At 38.9% G+C, this 23992-nt stretch overlaps 1 protein-coding gene across 20 annotated transcripts in view; it reads right to left on the bottom strand.

Moving 5' to 3' along the window:
• Nucleotides 1-430: 430 nt before the first annotated feature.
• The window catches only part of APAF1 (apoptotic peptidase activating factor 1), an 82140-nt gene continuing 58578 nt past the window's right edge, over nt 431-23992 (bottom strand). For 11 of the 20 annotated variants that reach the window (XM_042247106.1, XM_060413086.1, XM_060413087.1 and 8 more), the window contains 6 exons: nt 22932-23057; nt 16994-17113; nt 16555-16680; nt 12086-12211; nt 10186-10332; nt 431-4035 (listed from right to left, as the gene is read on the bottom strand). In XM_042247106.1, coding sequence (XP_042103040.1) covers nt 3889-4035; nt 10186-10332; nt 12086-12211; nt 16555-16680; nt 16994-17113; nt 22932-23057 — 792 coding nt within the window. In that variant the 3' untranslated portion in view covers nt 431-3888. Of the gene's footprint in view, nt 4036-4980; nt 5054-8166; nt 10333-12085; nt 12212-13990; nt 16848-16993; nt 17114-22931; nt 23073-23992 lie in introns of those variants that run through there. The other 9 variants (XM_060413080.1, XM_060413083.1, XM_060413079.1 and 6 more) reach the window with 4 other exon arrangements.

The following is a 23992-nucleotide window of genomic DNA, read 5'->3' as shown; positions in this document are numbered from 1 at the left end:
AACTCAAGCGCCACCCTCTGAATGAGCAGCCCCCTTGTAACCACAACCCTCCTTCTCCCTACTCACATACAAGCTAATCACTAAATTTGACTTTTTCTCTGCCTCTCCTGAGCCCCCAACTGCAGGAGGGCAAGGACTCTACTTGGCTCACTGTTATATCCCCAATACTAACAAAAATGTGAAGCACAGGGGAGATCTCAACAAATATATACTGAATGAAGAAGGAATGAATGAATTCTCTTTACAGGATCTTCTCCATGCTGGCCACACTGGGCATCAGAGACAAACTGAGGAGACAGAAAATTTCGATAGAACTGCATTACACATAACCCGATAAAGCATAGAGGCTGATGGCTTTAATTTGAAGAATCTCTCATATGTGTTTTCTGATCAAAAAAGAACAAGCAAGGAGTCTGAAACAATCTGAAAATGCTTTTAAAAAATATTTTAGGAATTTTATTATAAAATTTTTAATTCATGTATTAAAATGTATACCAAGGCAAAAAAATCATGTAAGCATATCACAATTACAAAAGTCTTCAAAACACACAAAACATATCCAATGTAAAAAAAAAAAAAACTTACACATACAAAATACAATGTATTTCCAATTAAAAAATAATAAAGCAAGGAGAAATGTTTGAAAAATGCTCGTCCCAAAGTAAAAAACAAAACCCTCCCCTTGACTGGCCACTTAAGCTGCCTTGAAAGGCTCTTCTTCTTCCCTCATGTTACCTGGTCTTTCTTCTTATTTTTCTTTTTATTTGTAAGATAAAGGCCAATCAAGGCATTTTTAAAGGCATATCTGTTGCTATACTTTCATAGTCAAGTGACTTAATTCCAAAAGTTAAAACTTATACTCTGAGCTATAGAGTTCCTAAACACTGTATGCAAATCAAATTATGATTTGGGTACTCTACACAGAACATGCCACTACAGAAATTTCTTTTTATGAAATTGAGATTTTCACATCACATTTGCTTAAGTCACAGTAAGTCCATAAATCAGTTCCTCAACCCACCATAAAACAAACAAACCAAAAAAAAAAAACAAAATCAAATCTAATCAAAGTATTTTATTCACTCTACTTATGGTTCCCTCAAGTGCTAAATAGGAACATCTAATCTAAAATACATCTGGAGTGGTCTATCCCCCTACCCACCCCACATCTACTAATATGCACCAACAACAGAAACTGGCTCAATGCTTGCCTACTATTAAAGCTGATATTCACTTGATTTAGTTGTTGCAGCAACAAAAATTTTTTGTCTTTTTATGTACGAACCACATCTGTTACGAACACTTAACAATATATTTCAGGGAAAATGTTTGGATTTAAGCTGCAAATAAAATTCCTAATCAGGAGGTCAAAAAAGCTAGTTTCTGATATTATTGATATGCTTTTCCCTGTCAAAAACTATTTGAGTGCTGGCAGCATCCGTGTTTGCTGTGCATTAGGAGACTTTGACCTCTGCACTGACAAGATCAACTTTACCCCCGGGCTGCAGTTAGTCAACCCACACACTCACTGGATTATATCGAAGGGCAGTTTCCCAAGAGAGTCCCAGCTGCTTGGCCACCATCTAAACCTCCTGATGAAGAACACAGGCCTAAGGATGCTGACACAGGAAGTGTGTGACATGAAGTCTGAGGGTCAGGCCACTGTCATCCAGTAGCTGGAGCAGACCATCAAGGATCAGGACAGCTAAGCTGGAGAAGCAATACCTCGCCCTAGAGGTGGGTCTGGAAGCCCTCAGGTTGGGCGAACATGACGTCAGATATGAAAGGACTGTACAGGCCAAGCCCATCCAGACGTCCCTGATGGAAGAGGGTGGTGTGCTGGCACTTCCTCCTGGGGGGCCCCAAAGGTGGGCCCCCCACCCTTGACCGCACACGGAGAATCAGTGGAGCTGCCCTTGCCTTCCGGACCTCAGACCAAGTTCTGCTCAGAAATCTCTTTGGTCGTGTCTCCAAGGCGAATATCAGTTCAGCCTGATGCACAGCCATCCCTCCAGTCTCCACCGCCTGCATCCCTTCCCTGGTCTGACAGTCACAGACAGGCCAGAGACCCAGTGCTTCACTTATTTGGGAAAAAATTGAAGAGCCATCCATAGATTCATCCAAAACCCATCCAAAAGACCTCAGAAAACTCAAGAAAGACCTGAGAGCCTGTGAAGTTGAAGCGGGGAAAGTTTACCAAGTGTCCTCAAAAGGGCACATTTAGCCTTTCAAAGAAAACATGGAACACTTTCTTATTCAAGCTAACATTGACCAAGAAGCAGATGAGAACTCACTGACAGAGACTCCTAAGTGCTTTTTGGAGACTACAGCCTATTTCTTCATGAGACCAAAAATTGGAAAGAAGGAAGTGTCCCCAAACGTTTTCTTCAGTATCTGGCATGAATTCAGCTCTGACTTTAAAGACTTTTGGAAGAAAGAGAACAAACTTATTTTCCAAGAAAGAGTAAAAGAAGCTGAAGAGGTGTGTAGGCAGAAAAAGGGAAAATCACTCTATAAAATAAAACTAAGACATGACTCTGGAATTAAAGCAAAAATAAGCATGAAAACCTAACCAATGAAAAGCAGAACAAAAATGAGTCACTGCAGCTGCTTCCATCTCTCCTGTCTCCTCCATGTGTATATGAACTTCAATGATATAATGGGCATTTAACAGAGATTGCTCTGTGCAATACTGTATTTAGTGTTTCTATTTTAACTTTTTTAGGATGTTAATTTATATGAAAATAAAATACATAATAAAAGAAAAAAAAAGAAAAACTATCTTTTCTAATTTCTCTTTTTAATTAACTTTTGAGGGAGAGAAAGGAGGAGGAAGAGAAGGGAAGGAAAACAGACTGGCTGGGAGGTTAAAGGTGATATCTTCCAGTCACAATGACTCTTCCAGTATGGTGTAGAAAACCAGAGAATTCTCTTGAAATTCGCTAAGAGAACAGCACTGGCAATGCCATTCATCTAAAAGTAAATGGAATTTAGAAGAAAATTATTATTATTATTTACTATTTTCTATATCTTAGAAGAAGTCTGTTGTTAAAACTTAGGATTAAAATTATCTCCTCCTCAATTATTCCAATTTACTAACATTTAAATGTGGAACAATTGCTTTTAAGAAAAGAGAGAAAGTGAGGATTAAGAAAGGTTAAGTTCAGTCAAGTAGGAAGTCTGGTACATAAAAAACCAGACAGAGCAGGAGAGTGCCCAGTCCAGAGACTGAGAGAGTCCAGGTCCAGCCTGGGGCTGCCACAAGCTAAGGGAAAAAGGTAGACAGACAAAATCTACTCTCTCCAACATGCATAACATTTGCTTCACAGAGAGAACTTTGAAACCTAAGACTCACTTATCAAGTGAATTAAAGAAAATTTTGCAAACTGTGCACATAGACACAATATTTTGAAAGCAAATTTTAAGGGGTGCAAAGAGGCTCAGAGATTATATTTGGGAGAATTATATACCCCCTTGGGGTGTGGTTCAGAAAGCAGGCTACCACCACCCTGAGGCATGGCCTGCACCAATGACAGTATTAAAATATATATATTTCCTTTCAATTATTTTCATTATTATGTCAACCAATTTGAATGCAGCAAGGAAGAATTTTACCAATGGTATAACTAGGTACATATTTACATTTTCATTTGCATCTTAAGGACAAACTGTTAAAAAATGATGGTGATAATGAAAAACAAGATTAAAGGCATGTTCATTTGGGAAAAATTACATTAACATTATTCATCCAACCACAAACACTTTTGTAATGAATGCAATACTACAAAACAATTCACAGCTTTATAAAAGTTACAGTACAGAGTTTCATTAGGATTTTTTTCCAATTCAAAATTAAAAGAGGTCAACTTACATCACCACTTAACTATTTTACTCTAAAATCTTTAAAATATATAAAATACCAAGATTATCAACAGTCACATATGTTTTGAAGTCAGGGGACACATGTATTTTCTTAAGATTGGTTCCGTTTGTGTAGAAGGTCTGTGAGGATTCCCCAGTGAGAACATTCCACCACTGTGCAGAGAAAAACAAAATTCTTATTAGGCTGGTAATTACAGTGTGAGACAATGTGCAGTGCCAACGGGATCCTTCGCCCTCGCCCCTCCTACTCCCAAATTTAAGCTAATGCCAGGAAAGATGTCTATAGATAGTTTAATGCTAAATACAGTATCATCAACCCAGTCTGCCTTTCATGATTAGCCCTGGTGAGTGCCTCACAGCGACCCCACACCTAACTAACCCCCTTGTTAGGCAAAATGGAAAAACACACAGCCTACTCAAAACTGCAATCACAGGCTACCCTAGAGCCCATTACAGCCACAGCTGGACTGAATTCTGTCTGCATGTCATCCTCAGTAGAATGGCAAGAACAATCCTCTATGTAGTCAAGTAGTCTTGACTGCTCATAATAGGAGCTGCAGAACAGAATAGGTTCTCTCTACTGAATCCTTTCACCAGGAGTGATTCAAGAGCCCATGACCAAATTTTTTATTTGGGCTTCCCTGGTGGCTCAGTGGTAACGAATCTGACTGCCAATGCAAAAGACACAGGTTAGATCCCTGATACAGGAAGACCCCACAAGCCTCAGAGCAACAAAGCCACAACTCTTGAGCCTGTGCTCTAGAGCACAGGAGCCACAACTACTGAGCCCACGTGTCACAGCTGGTGCTCCGCAGCAAGAGAAACCACTGCAATGAGAAGCCCATCGTTGCAATTAGAGAGTAGCCCCTGCTCACCACAACTAGAGAAAAGCCTGTGCAACAACGAAGACCTAGCACAGCCAAAAATAAAAAAATAATGTTTTAAAAAGTCTATACATGTATTTGCCAAATAAATACTGAACATTCAAATGCAGGAGGTACTCAGACCAAGTCCTTCCTTTCTCCTCCCAATTGTTGAATTGGCTAAGATTATAATAATATTTATATTCTGTTACCAAATGGAGATCATGATGCTTACCTATATATCACAGCTAAGGGAAGAGACCGTGTCCATGAACAACTTTTGAAAAGGCCTCAGGTACATCAAGATTCTGAGAATTATAAACGCAATGGTCACTTCTGTATCCGTGGCAATGCCCAGCATTCTGCCTTGCTCGTGTGACTGGATCAACTATTCATGTTCACTATTGGTCATGCTAACTGGTAAAAGCATACCTTGTGGACTTAAGTAAAGCAACATGTACTAACTTGAAATTTTCCACAACTAACAATTTCGCACTATAAAACAGCAGTGTAATCAAGACTGCAGAGGACAGCCACTAAAGGCAAATCATAGAGATCAGCTGGTCCAACTGCCCTACCTTAAAAGTAAGGAAACCAGGGTTGAGAGAGAAGAAAGGCCTTGTCACTGTGGATGACACTGCTAGCAGGTGGCAGAAGTGGAACAGATACCTGGTTTCCCAACCTTGTGCACCCATACCCCTCCCACTATTCAACCTCTCGGCTTGGAAACACCACCCCACAGTCATTAATGTGGTCATGGATGAAAAGACAATATTAAACAGGACTCTCTTTTTGGCCATACCACACAGCATACCCTTAGTTCCTTAACCAGTGATTGAATCTATGCCCCCCTGCAGTGGAAGCACAGAGTCTTAACCACTTAAACAGGACTTATGCAGGGGACTTCTAGGGCAGTGAAACTGCTCTGCATAATACTACAATGGTGGACACATCATTATACATTCATCAAAATTCATAAAATGTACAATACCAAGAGTGAATCCTAACAGAAATTATGGACTTTAGTGATAATGAACATTAATCAGTTATAACAAATGTACCCTCTGGTGGAGGATGTTGATAGTGGGGAGGCTTCTATGTGGAGACGGTGGGGTATATGAGAACTCGGTACTTTTCAACCAATTTTACTGTGAAACTAAATTTTCTCTAAGAAATAATTTTTTTTAGAAATAGCAGTAGAGGAAAGGATACATTGGGAATTGGGGACTAACAGCTACAAACTACTATATATAAAATAGATAAGCAATAAGGACCTACTGTTACAGCACAGAGAATTATATTCAATATCTATATTATAAACATATATATAACTGAATCATTTTGCTGTACAACTGAAACACTAAATCAACTACACTTCACTTTTTAAAAAATGGAATAAAACAGCTAACGTTTACTCAGGGTACACGGTGCGCCACCATGTATATGTACTTTACATGTATTAACTCCTTTAACCCTCCCAACCCTATGAGGTAGGTATTATTATTATACCAATTTTATAGATGAGAAATCATCTTATGCAAGATCACAAAGCTAACGAGTGGCAGAGCTAGGCTCTGAATTCAGGCAGTCTGCCCCAAGGCTCATTCTCCTGAACTTAATATTCTGTTGCCTCTAAGTAATGGCAAACCTGTACTTATCACCATGTATTTAATATTTCAAATCAGCCTTTCTCCTCACGAGTATAACTTACTGTGGATTTCTTGCCTTTCTAACAGGAGGTACTCTGCAGCATAACACAAGTAAATTACATTATTTTTAACTTAGAAATAATGTTAAAAGCTAAGAGCTTTTTAGCTACTGGATACACATTTTATCTTACTAACATTCAATTTATATAGCTTGGGTTATAAACAGACTCAAAAGGCCTATTTTCTTGGATACTACAGCAGCTATTCCTTTTTACTTTTAATTTGCTTTGTGCTTTTGGATAGTCTCATTAACATGCTCGGTAGATGCAGGCTGGGCTATATCATAATCAGTTTAACCATGCTGGTAACCAAACCAGAAGAAAGAATAGCCTGTCACTGAAATATACAGACTGAATACATAGGCTATAGGTTCTTTCATGCTCAAGACATAACTCTACAGACGCTGATTCTGCTGTTTATCTCGTGCTTCTCTAGGAACGCTGGCTATCTAGTCACTGATCTCTATTCTATCTTGTAAGCCAGATTCACAATTCTGTGATAGTCTTCTATGGGGCCCAGAGAATCTAAAGAAAGAGTCTCTAGAAGCTCAATATCAAAGCTGAGCAGTTAAGTTTTTCACCACTTAATATAGCTGAAGACTCCCAGCTTCCAACACAAAAACAGCAATGCTGCTCCCCTAAGAATTATCCTCGGAGCAGTTTATCTCTATACTCAAGGAGGACAAGGGGTAACAGTATCTCAATCCCCCAATAACTAAAGAAAGGTGTGCCTTTCTTTGTTGTTACTGTTTAGTTGCTGAGTCATGTCTGTGACCCTATGGGCCTTTATTTAGGTACAGGCTAAAGCAACATCTTGTGAACTACAGTGTACTTTCAATGTAAACCTGCAAAATGAATCACAATACACATCCTCTCATAGAGCTAAACACTGCCCCTCTGACTTCTCTTTTTTACAAGCTAGAGTATTCATTCAATAAAATTGTATTTATATAGGTGCCATATATCCAAAAACTTCAATTCAGTCATTCATATATTTTTGAACATCTATACTGTGCTAATGTTCAAATTACACCACAACTGCACTCATTTCACATGCTAGCAAATGCTCAAAATTCTCCAAGCAAGGCTTCAACAGTACATGAACCGAGAATTTCCAGATGTTCAAGATGAATTTAGAAAAGGCAGAGGAACCAGATATCAAATGGCAAACATCCACTGGATCATAAAAAGAAGCAAGAGAATTCCAGAAAAACATCTACTTCTGCTTCATTGACTACACTAAAGCCTTTGACTGCATGGATCACAACAAACTGGGGAAAATTTTTAAAGGGACGGGAATACCAGACCACCTTACCTGCCTCCTGAAAAATCTGTATACAGGTCAAGAAGCAACAGTTAGAACCTGACGTGGAACAACGGATTGGTTCCAAATTGGGCAAGGAGTACATCAAGGCTGTATATTTTCACCCTGATTATTTAACCTTATAAGCAGAAAACATCATACAAAATGCCAGACTGGATGAAGCACAAGCTGGAATCAAGACTGCTGGGAGACATATAAGATATGCAGATGACACCACCCTTATGGCAGAAAGAGTAGAGGAACTAAAGAGCCTCTTGATTAAAGTGAAAGAGGAGAGAAGAAGCTGGCTTAAAACTCAACATTCAAAAAAATGATGATCATGAGATCCAGTCCCATCATTTCATGGCAAATAGCAAGCTGATGGGCAAACAATGGAAACAGTGAGAGAATTTATTTTTTTGAGCTCCAAAATCACTGCAGATTGTGACTGCAGCCATGAAATTGAAAGATGCTTGCTCCCTGGAAGAAAAGCTATGACCAACCTAGAAAGCATATTAAAAAGCAGAGACGTTACTTTGCTAACAAAGGTCTGTCTAGTCAAAGCTATAGTTTTTCCAGTAGTCATGTATGGATGTTGAGAGTTGGGCCATAAAGAAGGCTGAGCATTGATGAACTGATGCTTTTGAACTGTGGTGTTGGAGAAAACTCTTGAGAATCCCTTGGACTGCAAGGATATCAAACCAGTCAATCCTAAAGGAAATCAGTCCTGAATATTCATTGGAAGGACTGATGCTGAAGCTCCAATACTTAGGCCACCTGATGCAAAGAGCCAACTCATTAGAAAAGACCCTGATGCTGGGAAAGATTGAAGGTAGGAGGAGAAGGGGACGCAGAGGATGAGATGGTTGGATGGTATCACCGACTCAATCGACATGAATTTGAACAAGCTCCAGGAGATAGTGAAGGACAGGGAAACCTGGCATGCTGCAGTCCATAGGGTCACAAAGAGTTGGACACGATTGAGTGACTGAACAACAACAATATTGTGCCAGGGGGCTTCCCTGGTAGCTCAGCTGGTTCTCCTGGTCCTTCACCCCTGAGAAGGGACAGGCTACAGATTCCCATATTCTTGGGCTTCCTGGGTGGCTCAGATGCTAAAGAATCAAACTCAGGAGACCTGGGTTTGATCCCTGGGTTGGGAAGATCCCCTGGAGAAGGGAATGGCAACTCACTCTAGTATTCTTGCCTGAAGAATCCCATGGACAGAGGAGCCTGGCGGGCTACAGTCCATGGGGTCTCAAAGAGTCAGATACAACTGGGCGATGAACCACAGTTGTAAAGTACACAATACTACACTACAATACACATACACTACAGTATGTGAAGTACACACACTGTACTAGACAATTAGAGTCATCTCCTACCCTTGAACATTTTCAGGAAGGAAAAAACAGTATCACAAGATCTAATTCAATAGCATTCTATATTAAGCGATCAGTACAATATACAGTACCATCTTCAAACCCCTTTTACACATCAACTGCTACTCAAAAGGCTCAGCTCCAGCACCCCTTCCCCAGGAACCGTCTGTTGTCTCCTTCGTGCTTCCAATATCCTTCTGCAGACATGTCCTAGAACCCCTCTTACACTTAACAGACTTTATTTACTGTCTGTTTCCCTCAAAGACTGTCAACCACCTAGGCAAAAACCAAGTTTTAAACACTGTCCCACACAGGAGAGTCAGCACACAGTGGCACTTAGTACATTCTTAGTGAGGGGATGGATAAAAAGATGTAAGCATCAAAAAACCACCCTGAGGCACTACAACATACTCGACAGTGGCCTCAGTATTTACTAATACTAGGTTCGTATAAGCAAATGTACTAAGCAATTTTAGGAAATTCACAACCTCTATGAACATCACTTTCCTCACCTACAAACCAAAGATGATAAAATTTAAGTCTCACAAAGCTGGCTACAAAGATGATGTAAGTAAAGCATTTTCTAAACTATAAAGCAATATGCTGCTGTTGCTATTTTTATTATTACTACTACTATAATGATAGTATAATACTATTATTACTATTACCACTGATACTTAAGAAAATAAATTTCACAAATAAAAAAATTTTTTAAAGACTTTCAACCAACACAGTTCACAATTAGCAAAGTAGGAAATCAAATCCAGTTAAACACCCTACTTTCTAGTCATTCTGATCGTCTAAGACTTGTATGGGGTGGTATGAGAGCTCTGGTCTGAGAACATCCCTAACACTGTCATCAGAACTTCCAAAAGACCTGAGGAAAGCAGCCTTGCAGATCCATCTCAACATACAAAACAGGGTAATAGTAACTGCCCCTCTTTTCTGATGGGTTGTATGAGGCCCAGCTGAGACACAAGATGTGAAAATAGCTTGGAAAGCAGGGTACAGGCTACTCTTTTCCTTCAGTCTTTGAGAATCCCTCACCTTGAGATATCCGCCAGCAGAAACAAGCATTTTGGTGTCTGGAGAAAAGCAAAGATCGGTCACCCAGCCTCCATGAGTAGAAGCTCCTTCTTCTACTGAAATTGGAGCACACAAATGAAGAAGCTCACCGTTTGAGACATTCCATATCTACAAAAGTGATACACAGTTCATTAGCAGGGTTACTCAGAAGTTTTATATCTATCTCATCTGGAACATATTTGGAAATTTTTCTTAAAAATATAATTACAATTCAGTGATACCTTAGTAATTTTTTTAGATTATATTCTTTTTCAAATTAAAAAATATATATACAATTAAAATGCATTACTTATGATATTTATCATTAACTATACACCAAAAAAAAATAACAAAAGGACTTAAGAGTGATTAATTAGAAAACTGCAACTCTTTCACTGAATAAAAAGAGTATGATAAGAGAAGCAGGGAATAAACAAAACAGGCCTAACAAATTAAACTACCTCAAAAGAACAAAGAATTCTAGTTTAGGATCTAGAATAACAACAGACACAATACAAACACAAAAAGTATACATATTTTAAACAGTAAGTCCAGTAAGTTTTTTTAATATACATAAGTATAATTTTTAATATTTTATATGTATAAAATAAGGAAGCAAACATATAAACATTCACTAAAATTATTTTACTGAACTCCTATAAACAACCTAATTACTAACAGATACTAATATTTCCATTTACTTCCAGTGATAATATATCAGCAATACTCTAATTTTTCAAAGAAATTACACATCAGAATAAGAAAAATAGAGGCATAAATAGCAAAAGAAAATAATAAAAATCATCATTTGTAAATACCTCCCTGGGAAATCCAAGAGAATCAAATGGAAAACTGACTAGAAAGAATTCAGTAAGACAGCTAGATATAAGATATACATATATATAAAATTAACTGCTTTCCTGTATTTTTGAAAAATCAAGTGGAAAAACAAATTTTTTTAAAGTACTAAAGAAAATTTTTTGAACAGCACTTAAAGAGAGACAATTTTTACCTTTAGGGCTTTCTGGAAAATGAAACGCTGCCTTATAACCAATAAAGAGGTCCTTTCATCCAGAGATGAGGACTCAGAGCAAAACCAATGTTCCCAAAGCAGCCCTGCTCCTTCAGCAGGTGTGATATTTGTGAGAACGGCATAGAGATTACTTAGTTGATTACTTAGTTCTTAAGCAAGAGAATCTTATTTTCCTGGAAGGCCTATCTGATAATGCCTCTGTTCCAGCAAACTGCATACTGTCTCACTCTTCTACATTATATACCTATGCCTTCAATTTTAATTTCTCTTTCATTAAAAAAAAAGACTCTCCTTAATTATACTGGTTACCAAAGCACCCCAATGTCCAATCATTTTCAGCCACCCAGTGCTTCCAATACAACCAGCAGCAAAGAGCCCCATGAGGACAGCAACAGGCCCTACTCTAAATGTTGACTATTTAATGGATACAGTGCTAAAGAGACCTTTCAGTGCAGAAAACAGCAGAATTGCAATTCATTTATAATCTAGATAACAATTAACAAAAATTATTCTCCTCAAATTCTGCCACTAAAAACAATCTTTGGTTCAGATCCAAAAATTAGGATGAATCATTCTCAAGCTAACAGCAGAGAGCCAACCGCAAATAACTACGGCATCTGCCTTCTCACATACATAGGAAACGCTTCTAACTCTAAAACGAATTCTTTTCTGCAGTGGAGTGCAGCTGTGAACACAACGTGCACAGGAAACAGAACAAAGCATGCCTCATCCAACCAGAACCCCATGGCCTGTGCTTCCCTGTTACATTAACAAAGGGCCCCGATGTGGTACAGAGGATCAGCCAAAGCTATAAGAAAAACAGTGCTTTCATGTCAGCAAACACCCTACCCTGATTTCTCCATTGTCGTCTCCAGTCGCCAACATGGTATTGTCCACAGAGAAGGAAGAGCAGCGCACACAGCCTTTGTGGCCTCTCAATTCATGAAGAGGAGAAAGGAGTTCAAAACTCCAAATCTGGAAGGCAATTCAGATTGTTTAGAAATCTCAAAATAAGCATCTACAAACCCTGCCTCGAGTGCTGTGTGTGTTAGTTGCTCAGTGTGACTCTGCAACCCCATAGACTGTAGCCCGCCAGGCTCCTCTGTCCATGCAATTCTCCAGGCAAGAATACAGGGGTGGGTCGCCATTCTCTTCTCCAGGGGATCTTCCAGACCCAGGGCTTGAACCCAGGTCTCTTGCATTGCAGACAGATTCTTTACTGGCTAGTTAGACATAAATTCAATCATATGACGTACTAATATTCAGCAGTTTATAACCTTTTACGGGAGGCCCAAATGCCAATTAGCAACCTTGTTAATATTTTAGTTTCCCTTTAATTATTCAAGTAAACTTCAGGATAAGGATCAAAGTCACAGCTTCCTTAACTTCTTTAGACTCAGAAGGAAGAACAGCAAAATGGTCTACAGAGTGAAGAAGACTTGAGTGGAGTGCTGGCTCCACAATTTATTTGTTCCTTGGCCTAGGACAACCACATGAGCTTCTCTGGCTTCAGTTTCTGTATCTGTATGATGGGAATAGTAACACCTGTAAAGTGAAAATTAAATGAGATAATAGGGACTGAAATTCCTAGCCTATCTTTAGTTCTTCACTTTCTGCCGTAAGGGTGGTGTCATCTGCATATCTGAGGTTATTGATTTATTTCTTCTGGCAATCCTGATTCCAGCTTGTGCTTCATCCAGCCCAGCATTTCTCATGATGTACTCTGCATATAAGTTAAATAAGCAGGGTGACAATATACAGCCATGATGTACTCCTTTCCTGATTTGGAACCAGTCTGTTGTTTCATGTCCAGTTCTAACTGTTGTTTCCTGATATGCATACAGATTTCTCAAGAGGAAGGTAAGGTGGTCTGGTATTCCCATCTCTTGAAGAATTTTCCACAGTTTGTCATGACTGACACAGTCAAAGGCTTTGGCATAGTCAATAAAGCAGAAGATGTTTTTCTGGAACTAACTTTCTTGCTATTTCAATGATCCAATGGATGTTGGCAATTTGATCTCTTGTTCCTTTGCCTTTCCTAAATCCAGCTTGAACATCTGGAAGTTCACGGTTCATGTACTGTTGAAGCCTCACTTGGAGAAATTTGAGCATTACTTCGCTAGCATGCGAGATGAGTTCAATTGTGCAGTAGTTTGAGCATTCTTTGGCATTGCCTTTCTTTGGGATTGGAGTGAAAACTGACCTTTTCCAGTCCTGTGGCCGCTGCTGAGTTTTCCAAATTTGCTGACATATTGAGTGCAGCACTTTCACAACATCATCTTTTAGGATTTGAAATGGCTCAACTGGAATTCCATCACCTCCACTAGCTTTGTTCATAGTGATGCTTCTTAAGGCCCATTTGACTTCACATTCCAGGATGTCTGGCTCTAGGTAAGTGATCACACCATCGTGATTGTCTGGGTCATAAAGATCTTTCTTTGTATAGTTCTTCTGTGTATTCTTGCCACTTCTTACCATCTTCTGCTTCTGTTAGGTACATACTGTTTCTGTCCTTTATTGTGCCCATCTTTGCATGAAATGTTCCCTTGGTATCTCTAATTTTCTTGAAGAGATCTCTAATCTTTCCCATTCTATTGTTTTCCTCTATTTCTTTGCACTGATCACTGAGGAAGGCTTTCTCATCTCTCTTTGCTATTCTTTGGAACTCTGCATTCAAATGGGTATATCTTTCCTTTTCTCCTTTGCCTTTCGAATCTCTTCTTTTCATAGCTGTTTGTAAGACCTCCTCAACTATTTTGCCTTTTTGCTTTTTTTTTTCTTGGGGATGGTCTTGATCACTGCCTCCTGTACAATGTCACTAAACTCCATTCACAGTTCATCAGGCCCTCTATCACAACTAATCACTTGAATCTAGTTCTCACTGTATAATCATAAGGATTTGATGAAGATCATACCTGAATGGTCTAGTGGTTTTCCCTACTTTCTTCAATTTAAGTCTGAATTTGGCAATAAGGAGTTCATGATGTGAGCCACAGTCAGCTTCCAGGCTTGTTTTTGCAGACTGTATAAAGCTTCTCCATCTTTGGCTACAAAGAATATAATCAATCTGATTTCCGTATTGACCATCTGGTGAGGTCCACGTAGAGAGTCTCCTCTAGTGTTATTGGAAGAAGGTGTTTGCTATGAGCAGTGTGTTCTCTTGGCAGAACTCTACTAGCCTTTGCCCTGCTTCATTCTGTTACTCGAGGTGTTTCTTGACTTCCTACTTTTACATTCCAGTCCCCTATAATGAAAATGACACCTTTTTTGGATGTTAGTTTTAGAAGGTCTTGTAGGTCTTCATAGAACTGTTCAATTTCAGCTTCTTCAGCATTACTGGTCAGGGCATAGACTTGGATTACTGTGATATTGAATGGTTTGCCTTGGAAACGAACAGAGATCATTCTGCCGTTTTTGAGATTGCATCCAAGGACTGCATTTTGGACTCTTGTTGACTGTGATGACTACTGCATCTCTTCTAAGGGATTCTTTCCCACAGTAGCAGATATAATGATCATCTGATTTGAATTCACCCATTCCAGTCCATTTTAGTTTGCTGATTCCTAAAATGTTGATGTTCACTCTTGCCATCTCCTGCTTGAGCACTTCCAATTTGCCTTGATTCATGGACCTAACATTCCAGGTTCCTATGCAATATTGCTCTTTACAGCATCAGACTTTCCTTCTATCATCAGTCACATCCACAACTGGGTGTTGTTTTTGCTTTGGCTCTGTCTCTTCATTCTTCCTGGAGTTATTTCTCCACTGATCTCCAGTAGTATATTAGGCACCTACCGACCTGGGGAGTTCCTCTTTCAGTGTCCTCTTTTTGCCTTTTCCTACTGTTCATGGGGTTCTCAAGGCAAGAACACTGAAGTGGTTTGCCATTCCCTTCTCTGGTGGACCCCATTTGTCACAACTCTCCATCATGACCCTACTATAATCCCTATACCAACCTACTATCTTGGCAGAAAGATGCTGTTCTTTTCCTTCCAATATTCTCCCTGGTGGTTCTGTCATCACCATTTAACAAGCACACACTGAAAAAATGTTCCAGACACTGAGCAAAGAACTGGTAGCACAAAGATAACCAGATTCAGTCCCTGACCTTGAAAAGTTTCTAGTTTAATCATAAATGGCTGAGCAAACAGTGGTATGAAGTAAATGATTAACATGAGAACATGTAATAGGAACACTTAAGGTAGAAGAGCTAATCCTGCCTGAGGGCCAGGAAAGAGTTCACTGAAGAATTGACCTCAAATGGTGATCTGAAAGCATGAGTCACGATGCACTGATATAAAAAAGGATAAAAGGTTGAGTTGAGCCGAAGATAACAGTGTGCACAAAAAGGTGGAAGTAGAAGTAGCCTGGCACAGAGGAAACAATTCAGCAGAAAGAGACAGAGATGAGCTAAGGATATAGGCTTGTAAACCACCAAGTCTCAGAGGAGCTTCAACAGGGCACTTGGGCAGCAGCAGGGAAGATAAACTGGAGGAGGCGCAGACCAGTGGCAGGTCCACCAGTGAAAGAGGACAGCCTGGTCTTAGGGGTGGGGAAAAGGAAGAGAATAAGGATCCAAGAGACACTGGGTAGTAATCAACAGAACACAGAAGACAGGAAAATCCCAGGCAATTCCAAGGTTTACAGTTTGGAAAGATGGACAGATAACAATCCCATTAACAAAGATGAAGAAAAAAGAATAGGATGGAGTCTTCAGTGCCCCCGAGCAGGCAGCATCATTTCACTGGAATATGATTTTCAGAAGCATCAATTTACATCGATTACAAAAAATTTAACTGTGGGTGTACAATTAAATGTAAATCTCTTTCAACACTTTTTATTTCTATAATATGCAGTAGATGCTATGTTTGATTACTAACAGACAAAAATATATCAGTAAAGGAGAAATCAAAAGTCCTCAGTGTCATTCACTTAACATATTTGGTACAAACTAAATGCCAATGGTCATCCTCCAAAAATTTATAAGAGACAGACATGTAGACAGAATATTATTTTTCTCTTTTACACATTAGTTAGCGTTCATCACTTAGTCATGTCCAACTCTTTGCAAATCCATAGACTGTAGCCTACCAGGCTCCTGTGTCTATGAAATTCTCCAGGTAAGAATTCTACAGTGGGTAACTATTCCCTTCTCCAGAGGATCTTCCCAATCCAGGGGTCAAACCCAGGTCTCCCACATTGCAGATGGACTCTTTACCATCTGAGCCACCAGGGAAATATTTTACACATTAGTTAGACTCACAATACATAACCAACACTCAAGGTTTAGGCATGCACCTTTCACCCAATTGACCTACCTTTGCAGTCTTGTCAGCAGAGGTAGAAGAAAACTTAGCACCATCAGAGGAAATATCACAAGAAAGAACTGTATCCTGGTGACACACAAAATCTTTTTCTATTCTTCTGGTAGTAATATTCCATACCTTCAAAGAAAAACTCAGAAGTTGACACTTTTCAGAACATTTTGTATTACTGACCATAATTAGCCAGAAGAGAGCTATAAAACAAGAGCTTCAGCACACTCGTTGTTCTGACCTCTTTAAGCGCCTTTTAGTACAAATGTTCATAGACACACAGCAGATGTAAATGACTGCAATAAACAAAAAACAGGCATTTCTACTTTAGAAATTTAAAAATTTAAGTATTTACATATCAGCCATCTGCTTTTGGCTGTCACTATATAATCAATACAATAGTAGAGTATTTCTTAACAGAGAAACGTCTGTTACAAATTACCTTTACTGTTCCATCAAATGACCAGGAAAGCAGTCTTGAATTTTTCAAGAGTTTAAAGTCTTTCACTGTTTCCTGGTGGGCTTGGAGAAAGAAAGGGTCCTCTGACTGCCAATTCCATATCTGAATATCAAAGAAATAAGTCTGTTATAACCCTTTTCTGAAAATACCCCATTAGAAGGGTAGGGGAGAAGCATTCCCTTGTCTGAAGTCTTTCATCTGCATGGCACTTCAGTAAAACATAGACAAGAACCAAATAAGAATATGGTATCCCCATTTTACAGAGAGAGAAGAGAAAAGCTGGAGCTAATTAACTTGACTAAGGGCAAAATAAAATATTTTTCCTCCTAAACAAAATTTGTTTCCTTCGGTTGCTTGGAGAGCAGTTAATTATATCAGAAGATAGAGAAAAGTCACAATATGCCAGTGAGCTCACCATCTGATTAAATTTTCCAAAGAAAATTATCCCAATTACATATTCATAGATTTCTGAACCTCACAAGCTAGGCCAAGCCCTGATTCCAGCTCAACTACTGAATCCTACTGGTCCTACTGCCTGTGAAGGTCCACTGACCAGAGCAGCTTCAAACCAGGTTGTGGAATTTCTGAGCTTCAGATATCTTAGCTAGCCCCCAATACAATCTTCAAAATGACAAGTGATACAGTAGATCATTTTTCCCATGGCACTCCAGGAAGAACTCCTCATGACACGAGGGAAAGAGAAGAGACTGCAATGTTGGAGACAGGGCGTTTGAAGTAGGCTTGAGAAATGAACTGGAATTATGATTCACAAACGGAGAAGGGCATTTCAAACACCCACTATGAATGCTTGAGTTAAAGCACAGGAGCAGGAAAAGGTGGAAAGGTTACAGGGACCTGCTCACAGTTTAATCTGGCTGGAGTACAGGATATGCAGAAGGAACAGTAGTGGGGAAAGGTTGAGAAGATATCCTAAGAAACAGCCCAGAGAACCTGAAGCTAGACTTCTGGGCTTCAGGCAATTAGTCAGTCTCCCACAGAATTCTTTTTTTTTTTTTTTTTAACAGAAGAGATAAAAAGATAAAGAAAAAGCAGCCATCATCTCAGATATGCACATTAATAATATTCTGGGTCTAGTTTCTGACTAGTGAAGGTTAAACAGTAGAAATCCCTTTGAGGCTTTTTCTATCAGGCTTAGGCCAAATTGTAAAAGAAATTACATCTCCTGAGCGACTGAACTAACTACCCTCTTTCTTTACTCCTCTATCCTCCACTTTTAGCAGCCACCCTCCCACCTCCACCATGCCCTGGTTCTCAGATATCTCCATCTTTTCTGTCTCTGAGTGCCCATTCGCAGAAGCAAGGTTATCTTGTATGAGAGCAAGGGACCTTAGGAGAGGAGCTGGAAGTGAGAGTAACTCTGAGAATGAATTAAGAATTTCGGTATTTTAAGAGCTCAATAAGATATGCTAAGGTGAGGGGAAGAAACAGAAGCTTTCTGGCTCCCCAAATCGTATCAGAAAAAAAGGCACCCTGAGTGACTAAACATAAAATACCCTGGACCACTGTCATAGAAAGTTTCTGGCTCCCTCCTTCAACTTTCTGGGCTTTAGCAGATGACAAGATCAGTGGTTTCTATTAACAGCTCCTCTTGGTTGACTGGTACTGCTATTCCCAGCTGTGTCTGACTCAGTGTTCATTCCTGACTGAGGTTCTTACTGCTACCTTCCACATCAAGAAGTTAGAGAGCCCTCCTGAGCAGACATAACAAAGAATTTGACAATCGCTGAGGGTGAAGAGACTAGCCTTAGCAGATTTTTTTTTTTTTGGCAGTTGCTTTCTGATAAGGCAATGATGACAAAGATACTTTTTTGTTGGACTTAAATGTCCTGTGCTAATCGAATCATCTTATATAACAGCTAAACTTCTACCAACGTTAGTCAAATGTATAAAGGTTGAGTTTGGCTATGTCTCTACCATTAGCTGTAATTTTTGCAATGTATGTACACTAGAATTTTTTCAGCTATATAAATGTAAATGTTTTAAAATGCTAAAGAAGTCTTTTATACCTGTAAGAATCAATATATTTTCAATCTCAGGTGAACACAGCTACTATTTGGGCTTTATTTACATCCAGGTAAAAAGATAAAAAACTACCAAAATAGACCTCAATATTTACAGCTCTAGGTGCTATCATCAGGAGAGCTGATTCTTCAAATTTTGGCAATAACTTTTGTTCAGCTTGACAAAGATTTACCAAATCCCTACTACCTCATAGGCACTAGGGATACAAAGATGATTAAAATAAACCTCCAAAACGGTGACTGTGTGAGGTATTTGCAGATTTGTTAATTAGCTTGATGGTGGTAATTATTTCACAATGTATACAGATATCAAATCATCACATTATATGCCTTAAACATACTACAGTTTTGTCAATTCAATCTCAATAAAGCTGGGGGGTGGGGGAACCAAACCTCCAATTGATTATTAAACTAAAACACTAAAAAACTAAAACAAAAACCCAACTAGTCAATTCTTAGAAATACCTACCAAGAATTTTGTTACGTGAATGTATACACATTAAAACATTTTAAACATTTTTAAATGTTAAAAAGTATTCTGAGTAGAGCAGAAAGAGAGGATGAAACACAACTCATTTCTAAAAATAACTTAACTCAGATTCTAAAAATATTCATAGATATTATTTCTCCCTCTGGCTGAGAACATCTGATCTTCAAGCAGGTCATAAAGCCTATGGCTTTAGCTTTTGACAAAAAGGCTATAGAGTATATAATGTCTCAGCTGAATTTCATCAGATATAGCTTAGTTTTACCCATTTCAAAGCCATCTGGAGAGAAAGAAAAGTGAATATTACACTGAGTTTCACAGCTAATACACTACTATCATGGGATTCCATAATGAGTAAGTCTCTGTACTAAAGGCAAACTTCATTCCAATCATATACGACTCACAAAGACATAAAAGACTTTTTTCCAAAATAGTTTCTAATAGTATAAATACATGCAGGAAATACATAAATATATAAAAGAATACATACTAACTTCTGTTGAACATATGCATTTATCTCCTTTACTTCTAAAACCCCACTAAAATGACAAAGTCAAGAGAATGAGAAAGAAAATAACAAAACAGAGGCTGTAAAGCAGGAGAATGGTAACTGACTTTGTAGACCCAGGAAAACAAGTCACTATTGAATACCAAACAAAGTCATTATGAGGGGAATAAAAGAGAATAAAGTAGTGCAGATTAATGCTCCTAAAACAAACTAGAAAGAAGACTCTCTGGATTCAAGGACAGCTGAGGGTAGGACTGCAGTTGTGAGCTCAGGGGGAGCGGCAAAGGTCTGTACACTAAGCGCTGAGACAGTGCGCCACCTGCAGCCCCTCCTCCTCCTTCCCCACCTTGAGCTCTAGAGCCTGTCTGTGGGATCTACACCCTCCAGGCAGAAGACGGGAGACTCCTCTCTAGGAATCTGACAAGACCAAGACAGACCCAAAGACGCAGACAACGAAGTTTTCCATCCAGATCGCCTTTCAGAGAAGGTCTCAGTCAACAAAGAGCATCCCAATCAGCATTTTAGCATCCATCTCTGGGTAGTGGATGACGACCACTCAGCTCAGAAAAGCCTTTAAAATAAGAAGCCAAAACAACCAAAAAGAAAATAAAAGCTGGGACTTCCTTTGTGGGCCAGTGGCTAAGACTCCACACTCCCAATGTAGGGGGCTTAGGTTTAATCCCTCGTCAGAGAACTGGATCCCACATGCCACAACTAAGGTCAAAGATCCCATGTGCCACAGCAAAGAACCAGCACAGCCAAACAAATAAATATATTTGTAAAGAAAGAAAACAAACTTGGAGGGAAGGACAATTATGAAGGAAAATTAAATCTTGACAGAAAAATTATATATAACATATATTGTATCATTTATATATTATTTGGGCTTCCCTGGTGGTTCAGTCAGTAAAGAATCAGCCTGCTATGCAGGAGCTGCTGCTGCTGCTGCTAAGTCGCTTCAGTCGGGTCCGACTCTGTGCGACCCCATAGACGGCAGCCCACCAGGCTCCTCCGTCCCTGGGATTCGCCAGGCAAGAACACTGGCGTGGGTTGCCATGTCCTTCTCCAGTGCATGAAAGTGAAGAGTGAAAGTGAAGTCGCTCAGTCGAGTCTGACTATTAGCGACCCCATGGACTGCAGCCCACCAGGCTCCTCCACCCATGGGATTTTCCAGGCAAGAGTACTGGAGTGGGTCGCCACTGCCCTCTCTGCAATGCAGGAGACTTGCCTGCAATGCAGGAGACCCAGGTTCGATCCCTGAGTCGAGAAGAATCTCTGGAGGAGGAAACGGCAACCCACTTCAACATTCTTGCTTAGAGAATTCCATGGACAGAGAAGGCTGACAGGCTACAGTCCATGGAGTTGCAAGAGTCAGACATAGCGATTAAACCACCATATATTATTTACATATCCATCTATCCTCAGAGAAGAAGATATTTCATCTACAAAACAAGAATACCTACATACTCTCAAAAAGAACAAATAAAATCAGAAAGGCTCTCCAGCATTAAAAATATACCAATGAAAAGCTCAAAGAAAGGGATGGAAGATAAAGCTGAGGAAACTTCCCAAGAAATAGAGCACAGTATACAAAAAGATGAAATGTAGAAAAAGAAAATCAGATGATCAGTCCAAGAGATCCAATATCTGAATAAGGAATAATAACAGAAAAAAGAAGTATATGGAAGGCAGGGGGTGTCAAAGAAATAATTCAAATAAACCTCTCTGAATTGAAAAACGTAAGTCCAAATTGAGAAAGGTAGTGAAAATCCAAAACAATGGACGAAATACACACACTAAGACATACCATCATGAAATTTCACAATTCTAAGGACAAATGGAAGATCCTAAAACCATCCAAAGAGAAAGATTAGGAATCAGAATGGCTTCAGACTTCTCAACATGAGCTCTAACATCTGGAAGAAAATAGAACATTGTCTTCAAGGTTTTAGGGTAAAATAATTTCCAGCTACAACCAGGTTAAGTGTTTCCTGAACTGCACTAAGGCAGAAAAGGCATCCATAGTACACTTGTTCTACTTAGTCTGAACAGTGACACCAACGACCTAAAAAAAACTTTTTTGTGATTGTGTTGGGGTGAGGGGGATTGATAAAAGGGTGGGTGCACACACTGGAGGTAAGCAGGAGGAGAAAAAAGCTAAATTTTCATCTTAATATGAAAAATTCAATAAATTGTCAAAGCTAAAAATTAAGAATCATCACTATAAATATGCACTGTGGGAACATGAAGATAAATAACAACAACAAAAATATCTAAAAGCTAAAAGCGGTGGTTTAAGAGAAAGAGAAATGGGGGAGTCTGCTTTTATTAAAGAGCCTTGTAGTACTATTTGAGTTTTAAAAGTATATGTACTAGAACTTTGATTAAAAATAAAGTTTAAAAGAACATACAGTAGGCTTAAGACCTCTATACCCACAATCCTTAGCTTTGGTAAACAATTCTTTTTTCACAGGATTTTAGCCCTATAATAAATATCTTACTCTTAAAGGAAACAATGAAAATATTTCAATCTAAAATAATTACTATTTTACTAGTGTAAAGAAAAATAAACAGAAATTACATAAATGTGGCATGAAGTATATTGACACAAATCCAAACACCAATACAGGTGGGAGAATTCAAATGAATGCTTGATTGACAAAGTAAACAATCTCCCAGTAGAAGGCTCTAAGCCAAACTGCCTGCCTCATGCACAGAAAAACACAAAACAGAATGGGTTTCGTTTATGCCCATGTGCATAATCTAAAAGGAAGCCCAAAGTCATCTGAAAGTTTAAAACATGTGCTGGATTTGAGTCACAACCAAAGTGTTCCCTTGTTGGAGTCAGCGTTACACCCATTAGGAGGGCAACCTCCTTCTCACCTGAACTGCAGAATCATCAGAGCTTGAGATAAGAGTCTTTCCATCAGCTGTGAACTGGATGTGCCGAACAGTGGTTTTGTGTGCATTCCTGGATTGGAAGATTCTGTTGTTCAGGAGTTCTAAAATCTACAAAGCAGAAAACTGCAGAAAGTTAATACAAGGATATTCAGCAACACTTGAATTACACTCTGAAAATATTAAATCAAAACTAGACTACAGAAGGGCATAGAATTTGCATCTCATAGTGCTTTCAGTTTAACTAAAGACACACAAGTGAATAGCACAAAACAGACACACCTGTGCACACACACACACATCTACACTCTCAAATAAAAAAAATAACCAGATAGCAGTGGGAACCAGTGGTCCTTCTGAGTACTCAGCTACCCAATTCATCAAACAATGGCAGTCTAAGCTCAGCCTCCAAAAAGCAAATGACATTTAAGATGGATGAGAAGGAAGAAAGAAAAACATCTGCAATGAGAGACAAGGCAATCTCTTTACAAAATAACAGAGACAAGGAAAGATAAAGGATGGTGAGAGACAGGTAAAGGAAAAGAGGGTATGAATGGGCTGGAAGGCAGTACACTACAGAGACTTAAAAAGGCTAAAGATTCATGACAAATGCAGAGATTAAGAAAAGTAGAACATAACTCAAAACCTAATGACTATGTCAAAAAGGCTGTCAAATAAATTCACATCAAAAAAGCAGATAAGCCCTAAATAAGTACAAGGGATACAATGTACAACATAATAAATATGATTAACAGTGCTGTATATTATAACTGAAAGTTACTAAGAGTAAATCCTAATAGTTCTTATCAAAAAGGAAAAATAATTTTCTATTTCTTTAATTCTGTAACTACATGAGATGGCAGATGTTCACTAAACTTATTGTGATAACCATTTCACAACGTAAGTCAAATAATTATGCTGTACAGCTTAAAATAACATACACTGTGTTGCTATTTAGTCGCTAGGTAGTGTCTGACTCTTGTTTGATCCCATGGACTGTAATCTGCCAAGCTCCTCTGTCCATGGGATTTCCCAGGCAAGAGTAC

Source organism: Ovis aries, chromosome 3, assembly GCF_016772045.2.
Source record: "Ovis aries strain OAR_USU_Benz2616 breed Rambouillet chromosome 3, ARS-UI_Ramb_v3.0, whole genome shotgun sequence".
NCBI lineage: Eukaryota > Metazoa > Chordata > Mammalia > Artiodactyla > Bovidae > Ovis > Ovis aries.
Note: the sequence above shows the minus strand (reverse complement) of the source record. Positions and strands in the feature narration are given on the sequence as shown.